This window comes from Drosophila bipectinata, chromosome 3L (genome assembly GCF_030179905.1).
Source record: "Drosophila bipectinata strain 14024-0381.07 chromosome 3L, DbipHiC1v2, whole genome shotgun sequence".
In the NCBI taxonomy this organism is placed as follows: domain Eukaryota; kingdom Metazoa; phylum Arthropoda; class Insecta; order Diptera; family Drosophilidae; genus Drosophila; species Drosophila bipectinata.
Window position 1 is genome coordinate 20,279,431 of NC_091738.1, and position 27,269 is coordinate 20,306,699.

Here is a 27,269-nt window from a genome sequence, read left to right on the forward strand (position 1 = left end):
AGGTTGGCCTATGTTTTTTTTTTAAATTTGACACTAATTCAGAAGAGTGAGGAGTAAGTAAGACATAGCCTTGGGAAGTTGAAATGCGATAGTTGAGAGTATTTTAGCGACTCGTAAAAACTCACTAAAAAATGTATAAGATGCAAGCATTAGTTTCTAATTGGTTTAGGAATTTAATATCTAAGGAATCGGTGTCAATCGTGGTTAAAACTAATTGAATTGTGAGCATTTCATGTTTACCATTACCGACTATTTATCGTTAAGATACCCTCACACAGATATATTTCCAAAAGCAGCCCCAAATTTCTCTCAAATTGGCATTGATACAACTTTTTGGCCAAACAAACTCGATTTCTAGATATCACTTTGGGCCGACAGGCGTACAGCCGGTGGGCCTGGTCGGCAAATAAAACCAAAATGCAGATGAGATTAATTGCAGTGCTATGATAGACGTGAAATGAAAATTAGGTCACTAACTAGGCTAAAAACCACAAGGGGACGCGAAGTGGCTGCTACCAACTGGGCATGTGCGTTGAGGAAGCACCGCAACTGGCATATCCAGTCCGCATGCCCCACTCCACTCCATCCATCCACCAGAGTCCACTCCTAACCAATCCAAATGCAGTTGACAGTGACGCCTCGCCGGCGACTCTCGCTTATGGCAATGAATGGACTAACACATGTTGTCCAACGAACTGGCCAAGGATCAAAAGCCAAGAAAATCTAGTCGAAGCTCAGATGCTTTTTATTTTAAATTTACATATGATTTAAAAAAATCGTAACCAAAAACAATTCAAATCTGATACTAAAATTATTAAATTCTTACATTTGCATTTGAATTCAATCAATTTATATTCAAACATATACAATCCTAATCATATTGTTTCTAGATGACTTGTATAACAACTTGTTAAAGCCTGTTTCCTGTTCCAGGCGATTTACCCTTTGGCACACAACATAGCAGACACAAACAAATAACAAACACGCAACAAATGTCGGATCGGAATGCCAGGTGAGAAAAGTGAGCTGAGACAGGGACAGTGATGGAGAAAAAGACTGCGGCAGACGGAGAAAAGCCTTCGCAACTTATGGCGAATTAGTGCAGCTGAGCTTTAATTGGCGCCTGCTAAGTATGGACGAGCCGATGTCCGTCTCTTCCGTCCAACTGCCAGAATCAAGAGAGTTTCAGACGATTTCAGTGGCATTCGCGTATCGGGCGACATAAAGAAATTTACTTAATTTTTTACTTCAAAAATACAATGAAACGGAAAACTGGGTCAGCAGGTGAGTGCTGGCACTACATATCGAATAATAAAATTGATTATTTCATTCCCGATGGCAGCCGAATCGGCACACGCCGAAAAGTTCGTTGCTCAAGTCTTTCGTTTTAACGGGCACGTTGCACCCGCACTTTTAAGTAATGGTGCTGAATAATTAATTTGAGATGCGGCAAAAAAAATACAAAACAATTGTTGCGAAAGGCAATTTCGTTGGAGGAAAGTGCAAGTGGTGGTGGCCAAGTGTCCGGCGGATTTCGATTCCAATTTGACGTGGATGTGCGTGCCTCGAATGACCGAAGAAATCAATCAAAAAGAGCGGGGGTAGAAAGTTGACAAGCGTTAACGCCGGATGCATGACAATTAGGTAATTGGGGTTTTTCTGCGAATTCTCCGCGTGGAGGAGTCTTAGCCTTACATGAACTTGGACAGCCTGGGTTGGCCTATTTTCCGCCTTGAAATTATTTTTCCTTTTTTTTGTTGGCCGAATTCAGCCAGAAATCAGGCGCAGTGTTTTTTGTTTACCAACGCGAACGCTAAACACGCTTTTCACTTTTCACAGCTGCGCGACGCTGCTGTCCTTCGAATATACTGAAGGAAATCGGTTGTCAAAGCCTCAATGGACTTTATGTTTTGTTTTCTCGACTTTTTTTGGAGACACGTTCCAACAACCGCGCGCGCTAACGTTTGAAATTCAACTGAAGCGTCCAGCGGTCGGGGCTAGCGATAAAAAGCAGCGACGAACGATCCAAACTACAATGCATAAGTGAAGCCGAGAATCCGGGGAAATCGGTGGATTCGGGGGGCATATAGCCATCGAGGCACCGAGGCAGAAGCTACCCGCCAGCCAAAACGGCAAACCAGTATGCCAGGCCTGGTGTATATTCATTTGGTCTTGGTCTTGACTGTGTGTGTTTTAGGCTCTGTGAGAAGTTGCCAATTTGGCGTTTGATTTCCTTTTGCCTGTTATCCAGCTAGTAGCTAGTAGCTGGTAGAATGTGCCAAAGGTGGGAGCGGGTCTTGCCAAGAGCATCTCCTACCTTTCCAGTGACTCATCGTGAGGGCTTTCCTGGCTGGAAAATGGGTCGCAGATGGGTCATCTTAGACAAGTAATTAAATTTCCGACACAAATGTTTACAAAAAATAATTTGACATCGAGTTGGTCATAAACTCGTTGTTTTCTTACCAGCTAGCCATTTAATAATTTAGAATTTTCAATAATGGAATTTACCAAATAGAAAAAGCTATTTATTAGGAAGTTATCTTGGTGAAATCTTAACACACAAATGTCGTAATTAATTCAATGATTCAAACGATTCGGCAGATTCTAAAGGCGTTTAATAGTTTAGTTTTGCAAATTCAAATTCAGCAATTTCCATAGCATGGCTAAATGGCTTTTGAATTTTCTTAGTGCAGAAAAAGTCCATCATCAACACGCCTAATCGTCGGACAAGTTCTCAGGACAGACTCTGCTCCCCAGAGCGTCTTAGGCCGGGCGCAATTAAACTTTCCTCGTGAAATGAATGCGACAGTGCGTGTGCGCAGGCACATCTGGGATGCGATGCGGTTTCCAATTCACTTGGCAATCGAAGCAGTTGGTCAACTTATTTGCATACAACTTATTTGAGATACATAGAACATGTTTCTCAGCCGCTTCCGCTGCGGTTTGAAAGTGAGTCTAGTTTCGTTTTTCAGAAGCAGAACTCTGTATGTGGGCCAAGGTCTCTATTTGGCAGAAGAGTAATTAGAAATTGACAGAAAGAGTTGAGGAATTTTTCGAAATTCCCCACATAAATATTTACAATCCCATAAAGGTAGCTCTTTAGCGTCAAATGGCGCCATCAGCAAGGTACGTGGTGAAAATTTATTGGAGTCCCAGGCGTTATCAGAAAGCCTGACCTACGTGATGGCCGACTTAATCGGGCTATGTATACCGATTCACATGGATTTGCAGGTACTAGGGCTTTCCATTTGAGAGTAATTAAATAAATAGCTTTATTGCATAACGAGAAAATCGACCAACTAAATTCGCATTTTTAAGTGTCTATTGAGTGTTGGAATTTTAACTTTTGGAAAATTTTCTTTGTCATTCGAACCAAAAACTAAATGTTATATCAAAGAAAGAATAAAAAAAAAAAAAAACAAATGAAAAATATTAAAAAGTTTGTTTCAAGTTTTTAAAAGCTAAAAACCTTACTTTCTACTTTATGGCTATTCTACAACAAATAAACCAATTGTGATATTAACTTAAAGTGGGGTCGAAAAACATATCGAAGCGCGTGTAAAAAAAGCTTAAGCTTGCGAAAATTAAACCCAAAACTGGCAGTATGTGCAGGAAGTGGCTGGAGCTCAATATGCGGACGAACTCAAGCCGTCTGATTGGTTAATTTTAAGTAGTATAATTGTAGACTCGTATTTATTATTTATAATTTTCGTTCAATATATAATTTTCATTTTATTTTATGAATATTGTTGAACTTATAATTTTTCAATTTAAATAACTGTAATTGTACTCACTTTTATTTAAATATTTATTAATTATTTAATTATTCCTATCAACTTCTTCTAGTCTAGAGACCTGCATTTCCAGCGTTTTCTCATAATTCTCAAAAAATGATCGTTGGATATTTTTATTAATTTAAATTTTTTTACTTATTATTTTTATTTTAGAAGTAAACAAAATATATTTAAAAAAAAAATTATTAAATTAAAAATGACAAACAAAAAAAATTTTTAAAAATTTATAATTTAATTTATTTAAATTTATTTTGTTTTGCATAAAATATTTTTTAACTTCCTTTCATGTCAGAAAAACAAGAAAGGACTATTAGTATTATCTTTTAAATATTTATGGCGCGCAAAAATGTTTCACCAGTCAATCGATAACCCACCGATAGTTTGAATCGTGAGGTTCAATTGTAAGCCAGCGATGGCGCACATAGTAGATTTTCCCCACACACTGTTTAAAATATTGTTAAAAAAAAAGAATAGTAATCCAATTGGAATTGCAATTTGGTTGGCCATCAACTAACAAATTTTAAAAAGTGCCTTGCAAAATTGTGCGGGTAAGATGCTCTAAAAGATAGTCAGAGTTTTTAATAAGCCATAAAAACGCAGTTTTCTGTTTTGGCGGGAATTATGCCAGTTCGACATCACTATGCTTATCAATTAAATTTATTTATACTTTCTTTGTTGTCATTGGTAAGCAAACGGTCAAAGGCAAAACAGACGAGTTTGCGCCAACAACGGCGGCCAAAATATGACGGCCCGTAACCCACAGACGCTGATGGCGCTTCCCAGCGAGGAGAACTTTGATTTCCTGTTTAAGATTGTCCTAATTGGGGACTGCGGAACGGGGAAGACCTGCATCGTAGACAGATTCAAGACTGGGAACTACATAGAGCGCCATGGGAACACTATCGGGGTGGACTTCTCAATGAAAACCATCGCCGTGGAGGGAAAACAGATCAAGGTATTATTGAAAATTTCATCCTTCCAACCGATGATGATTCATAGCTGACTTTTCGACAGTTGCAAATCTGGGACACTGCTGGTCAGGAGAGGTTTCGCACCATCACACAGAGCTACTATCGCTCGGCCAACGGGGTCTTAATTGGTGAGTCCGTATCCGGAGCATACGCCCATCCATTTGTCATGGCAAGGGGCGCTGTGGGCGCTATCAGTACGCCACGCTTTAAAATCATTTGCCTGGCAGTGATTTCATTAGCGGAGCACCTTATCTGCTAGGGCAAGGTGCCGCTGAAGGTGTGCGGTGGCGTTTACTGATATCTAATAATATTTGCCCCCAGTTTATGACATCACAAAGCGGTCTTCCTTCGCCAACCTGCAAAAGTGGATCGAGGAAGTGCGCAGGTACACGGCTTCCAACGTACTGATTATCTTGGTGGGCAACAAGTGCGACCTGGAGGAGGAGCGTGAGGTGGACTTCGAAGAGGCGCGCCAAATGTGCCAATACATACCTGAGATCCTGTTTGTGATGGAGACCTCGGCTAAGGAGAATATGAACGTAGAGGACGCCTTTCGATGCCTGGCCACTGAACTTAAAGTGAGTGACAACATCCTCATCATTCATAGCCCATATTCTGAATAATTTCTATTGCAGCGCCAACATGACGCCAACACTGTTGAGGATGTGCCTGAAAATACGATTACCTTGGGCCAGGGCAAGCCGCTAAAGAGCTGTAGTAGCTCGTGCAATCTCACCTAGGCCATGAAATATCACAATCCACTTATTTTGCTTTTATTTTTTGTGATCAAATTGTTCTTGTGGCTATATTTTAGTATGCTAATGTTTTTACCTAATCTTAGACCGTTTTAGGCGTTGCCTCTTATTTATATGTACACTAACTTTTACACGACCATGTATTTATTTTAGACGATAGAGTACAAAAAATCTCAATCTCACACATCAACAGCAACCGAATCGAGCCAACAATGTCAATTACAAGGCAATGCTCAGAGGTGGAAAATACGTCCAATTCTGTATTCAATAATGTCACTGATGATCGAAATAAACACGTTTATTTTGTAATTTTATTGGAAGTATCGTAGTTAATCGGCTTAGCTCCTAAACATTATCCATACAAGTAATTTTTTTATTTTTATTTTTTTTTTCTGTTTATCATTGAGGGGTCTTTCTCGTTAGTCGTAGTCGTTATATTACACTAAATAAAATTGGCTTGGCAACAACTTTTCAAACAATTTGGAAACGCTTAAAAATTTGTATATCAAAATTGGTTTCTAGACAGCTAGATTTATTTATTAGCTACTACCTAGAGGCGTGTCATTTGTTTTTGATACGCTGCACAATCCACTCCAGACCTTGGTACAGACCTTCGCCCGTGAGCGCGCAACATGCCTGAATGTGCCATTGGTGCTTTTTGATGGAGGTGAGATCCAGCTGCCGTGATATTTCCGCGGCGGACATGGAGCCCTTCAGATCCTGCTTATTGGCATAAACTAGCAAACTGGCCTTGGCCAGGTCCTCGTGCTGCAGCATGCGGTAGAGCTCCTCCCGTGTCACCGCCAGCCGTTCCCTGTCCGTGGAGTCTATGACCATGATCACCAGTTCTGTGTTCGTGTAGTAGGTGCTCCAGGCGGCCCGTAAGCTCTGCTGTCCGCCGAGGTCCCACACCAGAAAGTGGATGTTGCGCCAGACCACCTCCTCCACATTTGAGCCGATCGTCGGGCTAGTGTGCACCACCTCGTTCATCAGGAACTGGTACAAAATCGTGGTTTTCCCAGCATTGTCCAGCCCCACCATCACCAGCTTGTGCTCCTCGTTACCGAACATCCGCCACAGCCGGGAGAGAAGCAGGCCCATATTTCAATTTTTGATTGACTTATTGGAGCGTAATGGGTGTTTCTGCTGTTGTTTTTGTTTCCGATTTGAAGAGATTGCTTCATACACAGGTTATCGCTGTGCGTCTGTATGCGTGTGGGAGTGAGTGAACGCGAGGCTTTGTTGTTGCTGCTCTTGCTCGCGGCCGAGGGAAGGCCAAACGGTAAATTATACACTCAGCTTTGAACAGATTTTGGATTTGTTGATTTAAATATGCATTCCACACACACACACAACTAACATAACCACACTCGAAATTGTTGTTGTTTAATTGCCAAATGGAGCTTTGAGAGACTGGCAACTTCTTCGGGTCAATAAATTCCGGTGCTCTCTGTTCCTGGATGATTCTGGCGGGCGCTGGATGATTATGCTACTCTCCGTTACATAGCCCTTCTGCCGTTGCCGTTACAGCTAATTTAATTAACGCAGTTTTAATTAAAAAGTAAACAGTAAAAGTGATTAATTAATAGAGGTGGACAGGAGATCTGTTTACGATCTGGTCCCACTGAATCAGTGATGTTCTTACAATAGCCGCTGCTGTGTCGCATCTCTGTTGCAGTGGGACCAGGCTTTATGCCGACATCTGTTTTGGAAATTTAATTAGCCGGTGCAATGAAATTAATTGCTTACCTGGTGTTTTTATTATGTTGCGGTTTTAGGCCCTTGGCCGCAACCCCCGACCAGCCGACCATCAGCGAGTGCCCCAGCCGCAGCGTACCACAGATTCGGGCGGAGGCGTCGCAGTATGACATATCGCTGGTTTTTTACTACGTGTCGTGGGCCACCGAAGCACGAAGCGCGCGCCTTGTCTTCAACGGTCTTTCCCACTACTACCAGGATTACGCCTACTTCGGGGCCATCGATTGCTGGCACCTGCTGTGCAACTGCAGCCGGACCTTGATGCCGGCACCAGGAGTGGTCGGTGCCGGCGGTTATCCTGATAAGTGGCCAACATTAGTGGTGCGCTTTGGCCAGAGACAGATGCTGCAGTACCAGGGCGCCTGGAACTTCGAGGACCTCGCCCGTTTTATGAACTACGTCATTCAGCCGATGGATCGCGCTCATACCAGCCAGGAGCTGGCATCCATCAGAAAGCATTCTGACGCAGTGGTACTAGGCTTGCTGAACTCTCCCGAGGATAGGGAGTATCAACGATACCTGGCGGCAGCGGTTCGCTGGCTAGAACTGGATCCGGAAAGGAATATCCGTTTTACGGTCAATTTCGGCGCTAGTGCAAAGAGAATGCTCAAGGTCTCGGAGGCGGTACTTCCACAATTAGTAGTGATCGATAGCCTGAACGGAATCCACACTTTTAACAGCACTTCAGCGGACTGGAAGACCCTGGACATTTTGCGCTGGGTGCGACACACCTTGAAAAACACCTCGCTGTTTTCAAATGGCTATGGAAACCCAATGACTATAGCCATGAAAGCCAGACACGTTCCAGTACTGGCCATGGGTGTACGGATGAACCACCCACATTATTTAAGTGCCATGCCATTGGTGATGGGCGAAGAAATGGCCACGGCTCAAAAGAAACAAACCGACGGATGCGAAGAGTACTGGAGCAGGCAGGAACATAAAACAGACGATTGGATTTCTTTGATGAAAATGCCCAAAGAACTTTATAGGGAGGTGAACAAGGCTGATAGTTGCTATCCTGTTTGGACACGAAACCAAGCCACCTTGGCTAACTATTATCGGATTAATAAGTACCTGGGCCATCTGTGGACCCAGTACAGTCACCAACACGAGCTTGGAATGTCGAATGTGCCGCACTTACTGGCGCTCCACTCTCGGAATCTCTGCCTGGCGCACACGCATCACGGAACACCGGCTATGAAGATTGGGATTGCCAAAATGGTCACTAAATATGGCCAACTAATCTGGCAATATTCATCGGAACGCGCTGCCCACAATCGCTCCCTCGCCGTAGTTATTTTCGACTCCGTACGATATAGAGATTACCTCCAAAAACTCGGTATCCATCAACAGCATCAACAAGTTCAGGTTTTCATCGTGGACGTGGCAGAAGAGTCTCTTTATGTTATGCCTCAGCAACATCAATTTTCATACGTGGCCCTCAAAGACTTTATCCGACAATTTTATGCCAGAAGCTTGCCAAGGACTCACCGCAATGTACCAGCATCCTGGAATAATTCCGATCTAGGAAGAGTCTACAACAGGCAGTTGTTGCTGGAGGCACTCCAGAAGTCCAACGCCACCACTGTGGTGTTTATGCAACGTCCGGATTGCGCCTTGTCTGCTGTCCTATCCCAAGCGTTCTTGCAGGTCACCGCTTTGCTCAGCAGCCCCGAGGTTCACTTCATCCGATTTGATAGCCAAGCCAACGATCTCCCTTGGGAGCTAGCCATGCCAATATCGCCCTCCCTGATAGTCTTTCCTAAAAACAAGCCCACAGAATCTGTTGTGTTTCCGAGAGATGTGCGGATCGACGTTCAGAGCGTTTTCGCATTTGTGATTGCCCAACTCGACCCCGAGCAGCAGTTAAGGTCGATCCTAACAAGCTGCAAAAGGCGAATGCGAAACGTAAGGAGCTGCCTCGACTTTGCTCGTAACTTAGTGCTCCAGCACGTAAGTCAGTACCTCAAGTTCTGGGAAATCTACAAGCAAGAGCGGGACTCGATTCTATCCCATCTCAGGGAGTTTAACGAGCTACACATGACCATCGAGAGCAGCATCCGGTTATAACACTGTCCCCCACCCACATGGGCCCCTTAGCCTTTTTATTCGTTGGTAATTCCTTGATAATCAGATGCACAGTAACATCTGTATTTATAAGTCCAAAGTTGTCTCTTCTTAAGGTATTTAACACTCATAGCTGTAAATCTAGAAAATTATAAGTGGATTCTTAATAAACTGGAATGTACATACATTTATTAAATCTTTTTAGTTAAAACAAAATCTGTACACATTTTGCAGCATAGATAAAAAAAAAAAAAGGAAAGCTAACTTCAAGCTTCTATCTCCAAAAATACCAAAGTTGGTATTTTTACCAAATACCATTTCCGATCGTTCAGTTATATGGCAGCTATGAGATATAGTCGGCCGATCGTTATGAAATAAACGATATGGAATGGAAATAGAAGGTGATCCTGATCAAGAATATACATATACATATACGGAGATGTCTCTTTTACTGCGTTGCATACTTTTGACCAAAATTATAGTACCCTCTACATTGTAGAGTCTACAAGATATGTGTTGTTTGATATATATTTTTTTTTTGATAATCATTTTTATTACTATTTATTTATATAAAAATAAATTATTATTTAAAAATAAAAAGTAACTTCAAGTTAAATCTTTACCATACAAACGAAAACTTATTCAAATTTTGAATTTCGAATTATTTGAAAAGAAACAGCTGATTGGCAGTGGGGTCGTATTATAAAAATTGCATTCTTGACTCGTTCGTTCACATTATAACCATTCTTCGTTCTTTGTCGATCACAGCACGAGGAGTTCAAAAATAAAAGACCTGCTCTACTCAAAGGACTCTGCTTTAAAGCTCTAACCAATTAAAATGAAGTTGATTTCTTGGTAAACATTTCTCCAATTGAGACAAATATATTCCGTATCAACTGCGTCATACTTTTAGGAAACATCGCGGAGCGGAAATGCTTAAGTCGGGCCTGTTTTCAGATATATGCATTCTCGTCGGGGATTCGAAATTCCCTTGTCACCGATTTATGCTGGCCCGTACCTCGGAGTTCTTTGAAAAATTGTTTCAAAGAGATGGAGTTGACTCGGGAGAAGTGCGTTTGGAGGACACGGAACCCGAGGTGTTTCAAATAATTCTGAATTTTATTTACACAGAGGAAAAGGAGCTCTTTAAGAACCTTGATTACACAATTTTATTAAAAATTGTGCAAGCTGCTCATATGTGGCTTATAAGGGAAGTGGAAGAATTTTGCACTAATATACTTGGAACATTAGCGGTATTTATGAAACCGGAACTATTGATGGAATTGTATGCGGGATTTTACCTTCTTGATAACAAGATTTTCTTGGATGGTATTATTGGGGTATGTGTTATTAACATTGATGTAGAAAATTAATCGTTACTTTGAATTTGTTTCAGCTTCTTCAAAAGCGATCTGTTAGTGACGCAACCTCTTTAATAATGGAACTAGGATATGATTGTCTCAAAGATTTTGTTCAGAAGTCTTCAAAAATCTTCTCTGAAAGTGAACGCTTTGCCATGGTTGAAAGTTGGATTCAGAAACATGCAAAACAACCTAATTCCACGGATGAATACGTTTCTATATTAAGTTCCATCGACTTTAAGAAAATGACCGTCCAACAATTTCGGGACGGGCCGGGAAAATCAAAGCTGTTGGCTGACGTTGACAAGTACGAAATAATGACGGAAATCGCTACAAAAGAAATAAAACGCTCTAAAATAATCACAGAAGTCATGAAGCTTATAACTAATTCTGGAACTCATTCTTTTATAATCGCTGAAGTAAATGTTGACAAAATCTGGTACCAATATGGATCTTATGAGAGAATGACCATTGAGGAATGGAGCAATATTCGTAAAACTAAAATGAATGTAAATACGATGAATTCAAGACTTACTGAGGTCATATTTATGAATAAATATCATTTCTACGCCATAAAGTCAAATTTTATTATATTTACCGATAATAACTGTTTCCCAATACATAAACTTAATTTAGATAGTCAAATGTTTTGACCTTAAGCCAATATTATAAGATTAAGCAAGACTTAGAATGTTTAAAAAGATCCACTTTTATTGAATGAGTTTTGAATAAAAAAATTAGATATCCATGATTGGTTATATTTTAAAACAATTAGCCAAGTCCGTATAGCTGGCACTGTCCTTAGCATTCTTTAGCTTAACCATAAGCGCCAAGGCAGTGTCTCTACATTGGTTTGCATCTCCGGACTTCAAGTGACTCAAAATATTGTGTCTACTGGCCAAGAAGAATTCGAGTCTGCCACAACGAAGATGATCCAACAAATGGCACCACATCTCTAGTAGAAGTAAGCCCAAATCCTTTTTCCAATCAACATTTTTAAGTCTGTGCAGCATAACGGTTTTGAGCATATAGCTGGAAAGATGAGGCATCCCATCGGCGCTGCCGTCCCGCAGTCCCTTCATCAGACGCAGCACGTTCCTGAAGTTATGCGAATTCCTCATCATTTCGCGCTCCCAGTGGGGGGCACAAGTCATGAATGAAAGTTTGCTCTTCGATTTCGGCATTTTCTGCGGAATAGCGAACCAGGGCCAATACTCGCGTATCTCCGGGGGGACCGGAGTTTCGTCAAATGGCCATTGTGGCCAGGAGAACTCGAAGGCCGGCACCATATCAAAGGAGATCGTGCGACCTGCGCTCACAGCCTCAATGTTGTGGGCACACCCTGGAAGGGACGCTGTTGTGGATGAATTCACTGTATAGACTTGACCACTAATGGCCCTAAAGTGCAGAGGTTTCGAGAATACTTTTTTGAACACACCGCGTAACCATTTTTGGAGTATGTTGCGTCGAACAAATCCATCCGGCCCAGCAAAAAGGCAGCTCCTAATGTTCCCATTTAGAGAGACGAACCCATCACCACACTTCACCGGAGTAATTGGGAATGGCAGTTTCAGTTTCATGAGTAGGTCAAATTCGTCGGGAGTTACCAGTTTGACCCGATCCAGGTAGCTTCCTAGAAATCAATATTTGTTAAATATGTTCAAGTTTTCTATTTAAAACTTACCAAACAAACTGAGACCATCGAAAATTTGGCAAAAAGTAGCATCGGCGCTTTTCAGTTTTTCAATGACACAGTTCTGAATTTCTACAGCGTCATCAGTGTAAGCTCTACGATCATTGTCGGATAAGTTGAATTTCTCCAAAATCGTATATAGATTCTTTGTGAAGCTCATGATTATAGCGAAACAACGTCGGTAAAATGTGGGGCTTCCCCTATTTAATGCCAATTTGTCATGACTTTTAATGCAGCTTTTCATTAAAGCTGCTGATCCTAATTTCTTCCAAAATTAGGACATTTTTTATAATTTTATTATACAAAAGTGTGGTCACTCTGGCAGATTTCACTTATTGTTGTGGTATTTTTATTTGGTTCTTGGAAAACTGAATGAAATAATGATGGCTCGCCAATCTGAAAAGATAGCCATTATCGATCATAAAACCTACGAGAACATCCATAACAAGGACAATGCTTCATCAAGCAAGAGGAGTCCCACCAGCTCAAAGTACAGGAAAAAGCACAGGAATGCAGAGAAGCCGACACTCCTGGATTTTGTGATCAAACCTCGTCAGCCACAAAAACAAACAAAGGCGAGGAAACTCAGAGGGCCACATTTGACGATTGCCAAGAGAAGCCTCCTTCGAACCAAGCCCAAGCGCAAGGGAAAGGTGCGCCTGAATCCAAAAAAAAAGGTTACCAAGTTGAAGAAGTCTATTTGGTGTTATCGCGCCTCGAAAAAGGAAACGCCAGCTGAGGAAACCGAGGGAATATCGAATGAGACTCGAGAGTATGGACAGTCAGAACAAGACTCTAAAGACCTAATGGAGAACCAATTACAAAACCTCTCTTTAAAAGATAAGGATACTATGGGAATTACTCCACAAATCCAAGCCGTGCATTCCATACATTCCCGACGCTTCAGAAGGTCGGTTGTACATCTTAACTTATCCTTCCAAATTAAAAAATTCTGGCCATTTCAGCTATTGTGATAACTGCACTCGGCCTCGGCTTAAGGATCTGACTATTCAGTTGCTCAAGGAACTAGATCGTTTTCAAAAACGCGCATTTGCAAAAAATGAAGTAAAGGCGCGTGCCCATCCTAGGCTGGTGCTGGGTTTCAATGAAGCACTAGCAAAGCTGAGGATAAAAAAAGTGAAGTTGTTACTCCTGGCAACTGATTGTGAGAAGTGTCCTGGGGAAAGTGCGTGGCTCTTTAGTATCATTACCAAGGCTTACTAACAACTTCTCTTTCTAGATGGCATAGATGAGTTAATAGAGGGTCTAAAATTCCAATGCCAGCAGCACAACGTCCCCTACTGTTTCTCGTTGTTGAGACGGGAGTTTTCATATGCCCTTCAGAAGAGGGCCCAGATCGCCTGTGCGGCTGTCCTTGATTACGATGGGGCCAATACCGTCTTCGCTGATATCCTAAATGAATTGGAGGACGCCCGTAAGGAATACAAACGACTGACTGCGTTGTGATGACTTTATTAGGTGCCAGATACGAGATAAATGTGCAGACGGTGCTGTGAAATGTCGTTTTCAACAAAAGCTCTGCGAAAAGGCTGTATCCCTATCCAGTCGTAGGTGTGAGCATGGTGGTGGAGACCAGATCGTGCAGCGTTGAGCTACCATTATCCATTTCCGTGACTGAGCCCACCAAAACAGCGGTGTCGTTCAGTGAGCTGAACGTCTGGATGGCCTCCTTAGCCTGCTGTGCTGCCAAATTAAACTGAATCAGTATAATTAAGTAGCTGGTGATTCCGCCACTAACACCATAAAGGGTCTCCATATCAAGGGTAAAAAAGCCGCATGCTGAGAAGTCCACCGAATGATTTAGCAACTTTAGTGAAAGATGGTTTACGATTTCATAAAGAAGATTATCATCAGCCACTACGCCGCATTTGTGCAAGCTGATTCCAGTCCGTTTCGAGGCCAGCGAGGTTTTCCAACTTAAATATATAAGATAAACACACTTTCCGGACGTATAACTCAACACGATCACTGTAATGAAAGGATTCTTGGCCGAGCGAAATAGCGAAGGAATCGGTTGAGTTTGGGTAGCGCAGTAAAGGAAATATAGTTGCGCCGTAAAGATAAGAAACCCGTAGGCCATCAGGGATAGGATGGGATAGCTCCATAGCTCATTCATGGCCTTGCCTATTTCGCAGATCTCATCGTGCACCTGGCATAGGTTGTTCAGCTTTTCCTCCACCTTCGAAACGTTTGCCAACTCACTTTCGTGAACCATGTTGGATGCCATATGGTTTCTTGGGTATTTGTCCGAGGCTGTCTCGATAGACTCCCCAAAGGAGTTCATGGAATGGGCCACGGGTGCCACCTTGTTTTTACCAGATCCAATCCCAGAACCCTTCCCCACGGAGCCCAAGTCCAAGCCGCCGAGTTCCTTGTACAGATACTCCAAATTGCTGTCATACTGTGGTGGCTGCGAGCTATCCAAGGACGGAGTGTTATTCGATTCTCCTCTTAGCCAGATTTTGAACTTTTCGTGAGCCATCACCAATTCTTCGAGTGTGGCATTGATTGCTTCAAAGCGCTCCTTAAGGGCATATAATGAAACAGCAAACCAGATCTTATCCAAAGTATTGATAAAAGTGGGAACGGCCGACATCACCCAAAGCACGGACATCCACTGGGTGTAGTCCACAAGCTTGATGTAAGTGGCCACCAAAATGGATAGTTCAAAGAGAACCGTCATGATCAGCATAACCCGGATGCGGTGGCCAATGCAGCTATTGTCCAGCACACACCTCTCCTTGAACAGCCGTTCGTCCGCCAGCCGGATGCGCTCGTACAGCTCGCCCAGTTTTCCCTGATTTCGGAGAGCCGTCAACTGGTCGGTGCCCATCATTATCAAGCCAATGTAGGTTAGAAACAAGCCAATCACAAAGGTCAAGGTGCCTGGCATTTAAGAAGCATATCAAGGTTAATAAGATATCCACAATATTATTTTTAATGCTCTACTGACTTTGTGTGGCCTTGAGCGAGCGGTCCTCCTCCCCGAAGGAGTAAATCAATAGGTTGTAGAACAGCACATAGACCACTAAAGTGGCCATCATATAGACCATTCCACTTCGGGACTTCTCCAGTACATTTCGTGAGCGAAACTTCTCCAAGTCCTGCGGCAGGATACCGACGATCTTTGAAATAAAAAACAACTGCTGGAACTCTTGCAACAAGGGTTGAACTTCCGGCTCCGATGGTGGCATGTTGTCCGAGAGAAACCAAAACTGCGAATGACCAACTTATGGTAATCAGCTCCACCTGCAGAGTGCACTTAGTCTAATTAAATTGTCCGGTTGCCCAATCGATACAATCAACATGGTTAATCTACGGCGCCAAGTTCATTTACAACAATAACGCGGATGAGTTTCTTTTTTTAGTGGGTTTTATTAAATTGGGAATTTCTAAGTGGTTTTACAGTGAACGTCGTTTCATATAAATTTAAAGCCAAATATACACGGCTATGTTTTATTCTTCATTCGAATAAATTGATAAAAGGAGAAATTGCCAGCTTCCAAAGTCCTCTATGGTTTCATTAAAGTGTCTTCACTGCATGGTAATTTTATAAACTTGGCTTAGTTCCTCTTGCGACGTTCGGACTGTTTCCGCTCCTCCTGAAAGTAATTAGGGAAATTGATTAATGCGTTTCCCCCGTCCAAACGAGCAAAGGTCACAAATATAGTTTCACAAGTTGCCAGAAAACTTTGCATGTTTCTTTTTTTCAGAGATACTACCGGAAATAAATATACTTCCCACAAGTGGATTACAAGAAAAAGGATCCTAACTGGAATTTGTGAAAGTATACTTATTGCCTTGGCCGTAAAAACTACCGTTTGATCTTATTTAGCTAGTTTTGGAAAACATTTGCAAAGTGTTCAGCGACTGTTCGGCGATTATCGGATCTCGCTTCGCCACAAATAGGTTCAAACCATGAAGGACTTGAGCTGTGACTGGCACGCTATAGAAACCGATCGATCAGGTTTAAGGAACCGGGGAACCTACCTTTTGAGTCAGGATAATCAGCAAACGACGGAACATGCTGAGAACGTCGAAGAAAAGGTCAAGGGCGTGCTGGACAACATCGCGATTTCCATTTCGGCACTTCATCACAATGTTTTGGGTGTCGTAAACAATAAAGGCGGCCATCACGAAAACTCCCACATAGAGTTGAGTCTGTGGATGAGGCAAAAGTGATTAGATTACCCATTAAAATGAGGAACAATTATTTGCATACTGATAGTGCTTGTATCGGTAAGGCATGGATAGTATCTTAAGCTATGATATACTTGCGCTTCCTAGCTAATACCTTAAAAATAACGTGTTGATTTCTTTAAATTTACAGAAATGTGTAAACAAAATTTATATTATTAAGAGCTATGACTACATATACTACCAATATTTCTCGAATCATGCATGTAAAAGCTAAAGTTAATGTATATATCTTCTATATATACACATCTAAAACTTGGAATTACCTAATACCAATGACCTCTATAGACGGTTAGCTTACGTGTTAAAGAAAAGCTTAATAATAATGTCTAAAGCACTCACCACTTGCACAAAGTACGACTTGAAGATCATGTTGAAGAGACTCAAAAGGGCCATGGTGTTTATAACGCTGACCAGCATCCCGCCCAAGTAGAGGTACTTGCCCTGCTCAGCCAGAAGGGCAGCGAGGGAGAGCGTTATGAAGGTAACGAATGTGCCTGTGAGGGCCGTGAGTATGATGGCCGGGTTAATGCTGCAAATATAGCCGAGGAGCGGACCCAGGGTCTGGCCGGAGCAGAACCCAAAGGCATAAAGCATGCTTAGGCGTGTGGTATAGTTTTTGCCATCATCCTTGTAGAAGTGTAGACCCAAGACCAGGATTAGGGTGGCCACTGCCGCCAGCACGCCCAGATCGAGCAGTTCGCGCATCTGGAGTAAGGCTCCCACAGCCGTGGCAGCAGCAGTGCTAGCGAGGACCATGTACACCTTGGACAGGTGCTCCCGCACATAGGGCTCACTGGAAATAAGAGGGGTGGGGAGGAGAAATCCATTAGGTTCAAGGACTATCGATCCGTAACCAACTGTTGATGTGGTTCGCCACCAAAACAACACGTCAGTGGTCCCAGAAATGTGACGCATTCGCGTCGCACAGTTTTCATACTCACTAGCGGTCGCCTAGCCCATTCATAAAGGTATTGAATCGATCCTGAAGGTTTTGGGCCGTCTCTGCCATTTTTGGTCTTTATTTATTTCACACTTGCTTTTAATATTTTTCTCTCTGGTGCTATTTAATTTTGTTATTCAAACGGAGGAGTGAATGCGACTGTTTTTGGGATATTTAGTAACTGACTGTTTAGTTCGCAGCGCCTACTTGAGCTTTGTTCTTTATTTTCCACTTTTCTGTTTTCTTTTGTGTATTTCACGAATTTTCTTATGAAAAAAGTCAGGTGTCGGTGTTGGGTAACGGCTTTTTTTTTTAGGACCAGTGCAAGTCACCTTAGCATTTTTCCGCTAAACCATTTTAAAACTACACAAATTCACCGTTGAAAGAACTATAATAATACTTTAATCAAAAATAATTTATCTCTTGAAAAAATATTTTTTTCTTAGCTTATTTTCATATGTTTGTATTTTTTATTATTAAATGAAATTACTATTTCCCGTCAGCACTGCTGATAAGCGTTATTACCTGATAAGAGCCATCACCAGTGTTGCATAACTTACGAATCGATTGGAATCTTCCAGATATGTTCTTGATATGTAAAGAAATATGACTTGCGCGCGCTTTCAAAATTTTAAAAGGATCGAAGTTCAAAGCCATCTAACAAGAATATTGATTTTTTATTCGCATTGCCTTTTGGGGCTAATCCATACAACTAAATGGATTTACTTTCTAAAGACATAGTGCAAGGGTTTATTTGTTAAACGTAAGATATCGGAGGCCTTAAGAGCTGATGCTGAGATCCAGTTGCCTCAAAAAAACTAGTATCAACTATTATTAGTCTCATTGGATTACGATAACATTACCTGCTTTAGTTTGGCTTAACAGACTGTTTCATTTGTATAAATTCAATGTAGGATCACAGTTTCTACAAATTAGCTCACATTACTCGTTAAACCCCTAGAATCTCATTTTCGAGAGAGTTACAGGTACACTTTCAAGTCGGAGATTGCTTTTACAAAGGTGTAATTGTAATACTGGGTTAGTGCGACAAGATCTTAGTCGAATTTTGTTTACAAGTATGTACAAATAAAAAGTAAAGCTAAAATTTAAAAAATTAAAATGTAGATGATACAATAGGGTGTTTGGCAGAAAAGTTCATGTAAAATGACTCCCCGAGCAGTACAGCATCTCGAGACAAACTGGAACACTATTTTGTTCAAGCCTATATTAGGAACTACATAAAAGCGTGAGCATTAGTCGAGTATTCTACGATAAAATGCGATCAGGACTTGTCCTTAATTAGATATAAAATTGGTAATGTTCGGGCAAAAACTCACACATACCACTTATTCTATATAATTATTTTCCCTCCATTTGGATGGGATCAGTCGGCATTTAATTCTACAATTCACTCACGCAGGCACACTCACACACATGATTGGCTTAATTATAAATGGTAAATAAAAACAAGTTTAAACAAATGCATGAAGAATGTTTACAACAAAAGAGTCTCGATCTTTGAAAATACATTAGGGCTATCGGTTTTCGGCCTCAGGCGGCGTACTGACTTTGTTAATATAACAATTTCAATATTAACTGCACACCGCAGTAAATTGGTTTGTTTTTTGTTCAATTTTTACATACAATTTTTTGTACAATTATAAATTCATTAACTAATAAGATTTTGTTTGTTTTTATAGTAGAGTACAATAAGACACACAATACAAGACAGTTTTGGTAGAATTTGTTTTTCTTTTGTTTTTTTTTTTCGAACAATTCTTTTTCATACGTTATTTTTTATTAAATAAACCGAAATATTAAAGTACAATAATATTGAAATTCTGCTGCGAAGACGGCGGTGCAGGATTGGTAGTTATCTATTGGTTGATGGCCCAGTGCCCATCTGTGTCGAAAATGTCCCACGCCGACAGCCATCGCCTCCTCTAGTCCATCCCAATCGCTTGCTCCGGATGCCTTTGGTCTTCTCGAGGTTTAGCTGCTGGGATGATGAGTCAAGGAGTTGGAGTTGAAGCAGCGACCGTGTATCCGTCGACTGTGGACTTGTCAGCATTTCGGCTTATTTTAGTATGTCTAGGAGAACTATGCTGTATGCTGTATGCCATATTCATATCCTACGTATTGGTAATGTTAGATACAAATCGAAAATTTGTTAATCTGGGGATAATTCGCGACCCCATCAAGCTGTGGCTTATTTGTTAATAAAGTGTGTGTAGTATATCTCTGTTGCATTTTACTTTCATTTCGGCTTCTGCTTCGATTACCGGTCCAGTGGCGCTTCTACACCTCCTCCTCCTAAGGGCAGTCAATGCCGGGAGCGGTGCTCCTCACGCCTATCCCGGTCCCGTTCACGCTCGCGCTCACGGTCCCGATCACGATCGCGCCGTTCCCGGTCCGAGGATCGATAGCGCTCACGGTCCTCATAATAGCGCTTTGATGACGGTGGCTCCGCGCCCTCGGCCACTACGGGCTCTGGCGACTTTCGAGGACGTGCAGAGCGACTGTTGGGAGTTCATTTATATATGACATCGTATTAGTTGGTTTTTTTTTTGTATTAGGCTTACCTGTCATCCCTGTAGTGGTCTTGTGCCTGGCGCTCTCGTTCTCTACTGCGCGAACGCTCCCGATATCTGTGCAAATATAATGTTTATAGTTATGGTAAGGAACCATTCAATTCATGAGCTTACCCGCCATCCCGCTCACGCTCGCGTTCACGTTCGCGCTCCCGGTCGCGAGACCGTTCGCGGTACCGGGAGGTGGAGCGTTCTCGACGCTGGCGGCTGCGATGCGACCGCTCCCTTGACCGCGACCTTTCGCGCCTATTGTAGCTCTTGGCTTCGATGCCGTGCAGAGTGTCCTGGAGCGAGCTGATTAGTATCTTGCAGCGCTCGTCATGTGCAACCTTGGACTGTTTTATTAACGAAATCGCCGTGACCAGGGTCTCGATGGCGCTCGAATATTCGCCGGCGGCCGCGTCGGAAACAGCTCTGGAATTGTATTGGACGTGTATTAAAGGGTGACCCAATGAATTAAGCTTTAAAGAAGGAGTAGTAATTAATGTGGCTCACCTGGCAATCGCCGAACTGCTGACTGTGCGATTTCTACTCATCACCTCCTCAAACTCCACCTCGGTTAGCTGGGGACCCATTTGCTGCGGATCGGGAAAGGGGCCCGGAGGCTTGCCCTGCTGTGGTGGCCACGGACCACGAGGTCCATGCTGGGCAAACTGCGGTGGTGGCCCGTGCTGCGGCGGCATGTTCATGCCTTGTTGGGGAGGCATGGCCATACCGGGTTGCGGGCCGGGTGCGCCATGAGGCGGTCCGCCCATACCCGGATGCTGAGCGGGTCCGCCAGGTTGGTTGAAGAAGGCCGGATTAACGTGCGGGGCAGGTGCACCGTGCGGTCCTCCGGGACCAGGTGCTGGTGGAAGACCTCGTGGTGGACCCTGCGGCGGGAAACCGCCGTGCATGGGTGGACGGCGCCAGTCGGGTCCCGGTGGACCCCTAACCGGCATACCCATGGGTGCTCCTTGGAACTGCAAGGAAAAACCATGCGGATTAGTCACTTCCTCTAACGGCTTACACGTGAGGTCTAGGATGAGTAGGTGTTTTCATGGGTTGAGCTGTGGTGGTTCTTTAATTTAAATGTTCTGAATACATCGCTTAATGCTAAGTTAACTAGGGTTAACTTAAGTTCGGTTAGTCTCGATTTCTCTCTGCTTTTTTGTTGTTTTTCTCGCTGGTTAGATCTTTATTATAGACAGAATGCAATATAAAGTAAAGGGCACATGGGGGTTTGTTACCATTGGGCGCTGCGGCGGTCCGTTGGGCGGACCGGGTCGCGGTCCACCTGGCCTCTGACCCGGCCATTGGCCTTGTGCTGACGGATACCGAGGGGGTGGCTGTTGGTTGCCCATAAGCCCGCCTTGCGGATGCATCGGCGGCTATATTAATACGTATTACGATTATGATGTATCAGTAGTTGAGTAGTAGTTGTTGTTGTTGTTGTGGGGTAGAAGTGTGCGTAAGCGTTGTCATAGACATGGAATAGAACATAAATATAAGCGTAATACATAAACATTTTATATAACAATTATTATACAATTATCGCGTTAAACAGTATCGCGTAATATATGCAATTACAAAGTAGCTTAAAGCTATAGCCTAATGTCTCCGGACCAGGAAGGATGCGACCCCTTCTTGGCTCTAAAACTAAGGTCTAATGATAGGTACAATAGGGGATATAAGGAGTACACAATGTTTCGGGCCGAGAAGATCTACAAAAATTGCTCTGAAATTACTCGTAAATAAGCCAAAGGAACATTAGGAGTAGTACTTAAAATCATAAACAACAACAACCTCAGCGACTTAGTTTGTACGAGGGATGTGGTGGAAAGTAACCAAGCAACGATCTACTAAATTCTAATTTTATGAAACAATGCACTTCAGAGATGTGTGGGTAAAAATTAAGAGGCCTTCACAGGTAGCTTAATCGTACAGTCAATGTTCTAAGGTTACATACTTAAGGCCAGTTTAAGGAGGAAACGTGCCTTTACAAAATAAAAATTATCAAATTTTGCATTCAGAACAATTTTAATGGAAGGAAAATAATAATATGTGTGGGGGTGACGATCAAGATAAACTGGGGCTCGCAAGGATCGATTGCTATTAGTATGATGGAGCGGATACACACCTGCATGCGCGGCGGCCCCGAATTGGGACCACCCACCTGGGGCACTTGCGACATGTGCTGGGGCCGGTACTGGCCCGGCTGCATGATGGGTTGCATGTTCCTTGGCGGATGTCCCGGCGGCCCACCGCCCTGAGGTCCTCCCGGATGCGAGGCCATGGGGCCACCGCTCATGTTGGGTGGAGCGGGACCCCTGGGCGGTCCATTCTGCTGCGGCGGCGGCACGGGGCGCGTCTTTTGCAGACTCTCGAACTGGGTTAACGCCTGCTTGCTGGGATACGTGACCACTGGCGCCTGGCCGTGCATCTCCACCTTGGGCAGTTGGTCCAAAACCGAGCGAAGACTGGACTCCGATCCTAGCGAGATGACACTGAATCCCTTTGATTGGCCATTGGCCCGGTTCTCGAAGAACTTCACCTCCTGTAGGTCATTAACGCCGATGTCGCGCAGAGCATTCGCTATATCCTGATCTGTGGTCCACCAGGTGAGGTTTCCCACGTATAACTGGTAGCGGCGGTTCATGGTCGGAGTGAGGTTACCGCCGGTCTGGTGGTACACTCCATTAGGACCGCCTGTTCCGCCTGCAGCCGATTCTCCCGCGCCGGGTCCGGCAGCTCCGTCCGTTGAAGGCGTACCGCCACCCCCACCTCCTGCAGCGGCTGCCTCCGTGGGACCGCCTATGTCATCGTACAAGTCGACGCCATCGCCGCCAAATTCGTCCTGCCGAAACCAAAATATTTACACAGTTAGTAAACGTTGTTAGTCTACACGTGGAGCTTAGCTCGTGGAACTCGAAAAATTTGAATATTTCACGAAAGCATAGGCCGAACTCGTTTTGCCGCCAACACATACAGTTCCAGATGTCCAGATGGCGGTTATGCAGTTTCCGACACGCACTGCTAAATCTTAAAGGAAATCCTCCGAAAATGCTACTTGGATTTCCTACCCCCTAGCATAACATATTTGCCCACACACCGGCCCACCCTGGTGTATACATACACAAGCGCAAGCAAGCCGCATTGGAGCGAGTCCCTCCTCGTCCTTACCTGAGCCTGGCCGGCAAAGTCCTTGTCCAGGTCCTCGGCGTACAAGTCCAAGACCACGTCGGCCATGATGAGCCGCAAACAATTATACCGCTTTCAAGTAAAACTAATATTTTAAAACTTTTCCACTTTCGCACACACACAGATACCCTGGCAATCGCTTCGTCTTTGTCGCACTCCCACACGCGCCTCGTACAGTCGCCGACAACCGGCGCGCTTCTCCTAATCTACCAATTTAGGCACTCGCCCGCTGCAATTAACAGATTAATTGCTTTTGGTTTGCCTCGTCCGTATGCACAATTTTCAATTATTTACATTCTTAATCCGCGCAAACAACTTTAATCTGAGTCTTGCGAAAAAATTTTCAGATAAAATGGCGCAGAGTAGGGTAGTAGTATCGAAGTATCGATATTTCTCCCACAAAAATAAATGGGTATCGAATATTTTAGATTGGTGTCAAAATATCGATATATACCTCAATTTTACAGTAAAATTGTCACTAAATTAGCGGTTGGTATGTGCTATACCGGTTCGAATATAAAATTAACATTTAAAAAAAATTGACTGTCTAATTTTACTTTCTGAATTATTTAAAATTTTGGATTTTACAGCTATAGATATTTTAAATATTTTAAATTTTATATTAACGGTATTATACCTTTAAAATTTTTAAATTATTCCCTTGTTTTACCTTTTTTATAATATTTTTCAACTTTTTTTTAAAAAATAATACTTGTTTTATAAAATATTTATTTATTGCATTTCATTAAGCTAAATTAATTTAATTAATATGTAAGCTAACTATGGAGTGTAATGTGCCTTGGGTTTCAGATCACAGTAGGTAATGCCAGGACCCAGACAGGATGCAAAGCCCATCATGTATGGCAAGGTGCTCTGTTCGTAAACTCCAGTAAAGAGATGTGACCAAGGGCCTTCAATTTGAAAAGTAAATTTAAATTTTCATGTTAAATTTTAATTAAATTCGGCCTTACCGTGCGCATAAACAGCTACATCGCCACCTCCATGAGTCTCTTCGGTCATGGGCACTCCGTGTGGGTAAATGGCATTTCGATCTCCAAAGTCCAGGGTCCGGAGATCCACGCGCTCCACTTCACCATCACTCACCTGGTAGAACTTCTGGTAGTCGGGCCCATTCGCATATGAGATTGCCGTGTAGGGCAATTGGTCCACATTGCTGAGCTCTGTGTTCAGGCCCACAATACTGTTGTTGACGTCCGGATACCCGCTTATGGACACCGTATGCCCATGGTCAGCGCTGACCACTATGAGCGTCTCCCAGGGATTTGTCAGCTCGCGCGCCATGCGAACTGCCTCTGAAAACTGTACGGTTTCATCGAGCGCCTTTTTGGCTTTCGTCTCGTGGTGGGCGTGGTCGATACGACCGCCTTCCACAAACAGGAAATATCCGGCAGGATCGCGGGAAAGGACGTTGAGGGCCGCCTCTGTCATTTCGGCCAAAGTGGGTGTGTCCACGCTATCGTCTAGGTGATAGGCCAAATGGGAGGCGTTGAAGAGACCGAACAGGTAATCTGTGGTCTGGGCGTCGTTGTTCAGGAGGTCCGTACGATTGAAAAGCACCCTGGCATTCCCCGGCTTGCTTTGCTGCCACTCGTCAATCAGATTCCTTCCATCCAGTCGCTGTCCCTTGTTTCCATACACATCCGTCGTGGTGTTGGGCAGGAATTTAATGGTGCCACCACCCATCACCACCCGGAGTCGCTGTCCCACCTCTCCGTCGATCAACTGTTTGGCAATGTCGGGGCAACCGCCAGGATTCTGACCTAGTTTGCTCACGTCGTAGTCACTTTCGAAGTCGCGATTCGAGGTGTGGGCATAGACCCCGGCCGGACTTGCATGGGTGACCCGAGTGGTGGTTACCAGGCCAGCGGACTTGCCACCCTTTAAAGCCCAAGCTGCGATCGAGGAGAGTCGGTTTTTGGCCAACCTAGCGCCGGCACAATCGTTCAACTCCACATCCGGAGTAACACCTATGGTCAGATAGTTGGCCTTGATCCCGGATAAGTAGGCGGAGGCGGTACACGCCGAGTCAGCGACTTGCTTGTTGACGCAATAGGTCTGAAATGAGGTTTAATTAATATAGTAATTATCACGTTTGTTAAAGAAATTAAATGAGAAGAAAATTAGCATCTTAATATTTTAATTCTTGAATACGTCATTTAGAAAATAGTTATGTTTATTATTTTAATACCTTGGAGAGACCCACGTAGTTAAACTTTTCAAACTCGAGACGATTCCGTTCCCCCACCACTCCTCTTAGTTGGCCATCGAAAATTCTTCCCGCCGTAACCGTAGGCACGGACATTCCATCGCCCAGGAAGAATATCACATTTTTAGCCCGGTACTGGTTCGGAGGTGTGGACAACTTTTCATAAAGGGTGCGCTGGGCGTCGTGGAACCAAAACTCCTTGCTCTTAAGCTCAGAGATGGACTGAAGGTCCCAGGATTTTTCTAAAATATATAAACTTCGTTTAATAACTTGAATGCTCAAATTATTTTAATTATTTCTTTATTTATAAATTCGGTAAAAATGTGTAAACTTTAAAATGAAAGACCTTTAAGGCACAACCCCGAGAATTAATCAATTCTGAGCACATCTGTCTTATTTTCTTTGAACTTTCGATTTAATTGTTCAAAGGTGAAATTTCATTAAGAAAGCCTTTTAACAATGGGCTTTAGTTTTATCAACAAAAGTTGGAACCCAGTGGGAATTTTAAACAGTATTTTCTCGTTTTTCTCGAAAATTACATTAATGGTTCTTTTTTTTAAATTCATCCATTTAAATTTTGAATTGGCTCAAGAGTTAAGTTGTTTGGCAGAAAACAGCCCGCGTGTCAAATATTTAATTTAATTTATTAAGTTAAAATTCTGTTTAGCACTTGATTAATCAGTTCTGCATATGTTTTGTGTTTGCTTTCGGCCGCACTCTCACTCTTCGAGCCCGATCTTTAACTCGATCTTGATGTCGTCACGCACCTGGCCCGTATCTATACTGGCTGTGGGACACCGTAAGCTGGAGGGCAAGTACCAGCCAGAACCGGAGAGTATCCATTGTTATAAGCGAGTGCGGGCAGAATGCCGATGAAGTTGGCGACAAAAAATTCAACTTTCAAGTGATCGAGCGAGGGCTCCGTTACGAGGTCTACGGACGGACTAAGTCTCACTTGGGTACTGGATGCTTATTTATACGATCCCCGAATATTAGCCCCAAAACTCGAGACGCATTACCAAATCGTCAAGACAATAAATAAAAACTTGCTGTATTAGAAAGCTTCTGAACAAACTGGGAAGGCCTGTTTTACTGCCCTTATTTAAATGAAATGCATATATAAGTTTTCAAATCAGGTTTGTTGCAACGGTCATTTGCATAAGTTAAGATCTGAAATCCCAGTGGTGAAGTAATTAGAAGATGCTGGGACATAATTAAAAATATATTTGAATTCCCAAACATTTCTTATATCTCATTTATTCCCATTTGAGGGAGTGCATTGACCCTCATTAATTATTAATTTCTAATAAAAATACCGGATACTGATCTGCCACAAACTGCATTTACTTTTATTCTGAATTGTTTTGTTTGTTGAATTTTTTAATATTTGTACTGAAAGTGTAATTTGTTGTTTTAAAAACGGGTTTCAAATCGTTTTTGTTCCATTTTTCCAGAGCAATATGTTTCTGGTTTAAAATTATACAGTTCCGTGAAATAATTTTGATTTTTAGGAAACTATGTATACTGTACAGTAATATAATAAATATCTTTATATACAATTTTTCCCTTTTATTAGGAAATTAAGTTAATAAATATTTAGGGGCGCTTATAGTGATTATGGAAAAAATAATTCAATAGTTGTGTAAAAACTTATTGAAAAGGAGTATTTTTAAAAAGCGTATGTTAGCAATAGAAAAGAAACAAAAAT

At 42.8% G+C, this 27,269-nt stretch overlaps 10 protein-coding genes across 14 annotated transcripts; 4 read left to right on the top strand and 6 right to left on the bottom strand.

The window, feature by feature from the left end:
- Nucleotides 1-4,436: 4,436 nt before the first annotated feature.
- On the top strand, nucleotides 4,437-5,834 carry Rab19 (RAS oncogene family member Rab19). The gene is made up of 4 exons (XM_017232957.3): nucleotides 4,437-4,749; nucleotides 4,809-4,893; nucleotides 5,087-5,343; nucleotides 5,401-5,834. The coding sequence occupies exons 1-4, from the start codon at nucleotides 4,537-4,539 to the stop codon at nucleotides 5,503-5,505; spliced, it is 660 nt and encodes a 219-aa protein (XP_017088446.1). The 5' UTR covers nucleotides 4,437-4,536; the 3' UTR covers nucleotides 5,506-5,834.
- On the bottom strand, nucleotides 5,810-7,146 carry Arl5 (ADP-ribosylation factor-like 5). The gene has a single exon (XM_017232958.3). It carries the CDS (start codon nucleotides 6,619-6,621, stop codon nucleotides 6,082-6,084), a length of 540 nt encoding a protein of 179 aa, XP_017088447.1. The 5' UTR covers nucleotides 6,622-7,146; the 3' UTR covers nucleotides 5,810-6,081.
- A 39-nt stretch (nucleotides 7,147-7,185) lies between these two features.
- Nucleotides 7,186-9,535, top strand: LOC108119672 (uncharacterized). Its single transcript, XM_017232956.3, has one exon. It carries the CDS (start codon nucleotides 7,252-7,254, stop codon nucleotides 9,349-9,351), a length of 2,100 nt encoding a protein of 699 aa, XP_017088445.2. The 5' UTR covers nucleotides 7,186-7,251; the 3' UTR covers nucleotides 9,352-9,535.
- Nucleotides 9,536-10,046: 511 nt separating this feature from the next.
- Nucleotides 10,047-12,188, top strand: LOC108119645 (BTB/POZ domain-containing protein 1-like). Of its 3 annotated transcripts, XR_011442622.1 has the most exons (4): nucleotides 10,047-10,203; nucleotides 10,262-10,418; nucleotides 10,480-10,688; nucleotides 10,745-12,188. XR_011442622.1 is itself a non-coding variant. In XM_043213285.2 (3 exons), the coding sequence occupies exons 1-3, from the start codon at nucleotides 10,187-10,189 to the stop codon at nucleotides 11,360-11,362; spliced, it is 1,062 nt and encodes a 353-aa protein (XP_043069220.1). In that variant the 5' UTR covers nucleotides 10,047-10,186; the 3' UTR covers nucleotides 11,363-12,188. The 3 variants fall into 3 exon arrangements, 2 of the variants coding, with proteins under 2 accessions (XP_043069220.1, XP_043069222.1); XM_043213285.2 differs by having other exon boundaries at nucleotides 10,262-10,688; XM_043213287.2 differs by having other exon boundaries at nucleotides 10,066-10,203; nucleotides 10,306-10,688.
- LOC108124207 (cyclic GMP-AMP synthase-like protein) lies at nucleotides 11,465-12,646 on the bottom strand. Its single transcript, XM_017239793.3, has 2 exons — nucleotides 12,394-12,646; nucleotides 11,465-12,342 (listed from the first exon to the last, which is right to left on the bottom strand). The coding sequence occupies exons 1-2, from the start codon at nucleotides 12,644-12,646 to the stop codon at nucleotides 11,465-11,467; spliced, it is 1,131 nt and encodes a 376-aa protein (XP_017095282.2).
- Nucleotides 12,647-12,782: 136 nt separating this feature from the next.
- Sbp2 (SECIS-binding protein 2) lies at nucleotides 12,783-16,553 on the top strand. Its single transcript, XM_017239843.3, has 3 exons — nucleotides 12,783-13,312; nucleotides 13,368-13,588; nucleotides 13,643-16,553. Exons 1-3 carry the CDS (start codon nucleotides 12,783-12,785, stop codon nucleotides 13,867-13,869), a joined length of 978 nt encoding a protein of 325 aa, XP_017095332.2. The 3' UTR covers nucleotides 13,870-16,553.
- Nucleotides 13,860-15,617, bottom strand: Gr66a (Gustatory receptor 66a). Its single transcript, XM_017239842.3, has 2 exons — nucleotides 15,377-15,617; nucleotides 13,860-15,309 (listed from the first exon to the last, which is right to left on the bottom strand). The coding sequence occupies exons 1-2, from the start codon at nucleotides 15,615-15,617 to the stop codon at nucleotides 13,961-13,963; spliced, it is 1,590 nt and encodes a 529-aa protein (XP_017095331.2). The 3' UTR covers nucleotides 13,860-13,960.
- Nucleotides 15,779-17,827, bottom strand: BI-1 (Bax Inhibitor-1). 2 transcript variants are annotated; one of them, XR_001773233.3, is made up of 5 exons: nucleotides 17,565-17,827; nucleotides 16,963-17,416; nucleotides 16,414-16,584; nucleotides 16,242-16,355; nucleotides 15,779-16,025 (listed from the first exon to the last, which is right to left on the bottom strand). XR_001773233.3 is itself a non-coding variant. In XM_017239844.3 (4 exons), exons 1-4 carry the CDS (start codon nucleotides 17,630-17,632, stop codon nucleotides 15,987-15,989), a joined length of 732 nt encoding a protein of 243 aa, XP_017095333.1. In that variant the 5' UTR covers nucleotides 17,633-17,826; the 3' UTR covers nucleotides 15,779-15,986. The 2 variants fall into 2 exon arrangements, 1 of the variants encoding a protein (XP_017095333.1); XM_017239844.3 differs by lacking the exon at nucleotides 16,242-16,355 and having other exon boundaries at nucleotides 17,565-17,826.
- Nucleotides 17,828-19,053: 1,226 nt separating this feature from the next.
- Nucleotides 19,054-23,718, bottom strand: Cpsf6 (cleavage and polyadenylation specificity factor subunit 6). Of its 2 annotated transcripts, XM_017239840.3 has the most exons (7): nucleotides 23,317-23,718; nucleotides 22,274-22,990; nucleotides 21,384-21,524; nucleotides 20,650-21,116; nucleotides 20,269-20,568; nucleotides 20,146-20,211; nucleotides 19,054-20,082 (listed from the first exon to the last, which is right to left on the bottom strand). In XM_017239840.3, the coding sequence occupies exons 1-7, from the start codon at nucleotides 23,380-23,382 to the stop codon at nucleotides 19,887-19,889; spliced, it is 1,953 nt and encodes a 650-aa protein (XP_017095329.2). In that variant the 5' UTR covers nucleotides 23,383-23,718; the 3' UTR covers nucleotides 19,054-19,886. The 2 variants fall into 2 exon arrangements, with proteins under 2 accessions (XP_017095329.2, XP_017095330.2); XM_017239841.3 differs by lacking the exon at nucleotides 21,384-21,524.
- A 370-nt stretch (nucleotides 23,719-24,088) lies between these two features.
- Alp1 (Alkaline phosphatase 1) lies at nucleotides 24,089-26,541 on the bottom strand. The gene is made up of 4 exons (XM_017239798.3): nucleotides 26,329-26,541; nucleotides 25,544-25,803; nucleotides 24,306-25,410; nucleotides 24,089-24,245 (listed from the first exon to the last, which is right to left on the bottom strand). The coding sequence occupies exons 1-4, from the start codon at nucleotides 26,402-26,404 to the stop codon at nucleotides 24,115-24,117; spliced, it is 1,572 nt and encodes a 523-aa protein (XP_017095287.2). The 5' UTR covers nucleotides 26,405-26,541; the 3' UTR covers nucleotides 24,089-24,114.
- Between the last annotated feature and the right edge of the window lie 728 nt (nucleotides 26,542-27,269).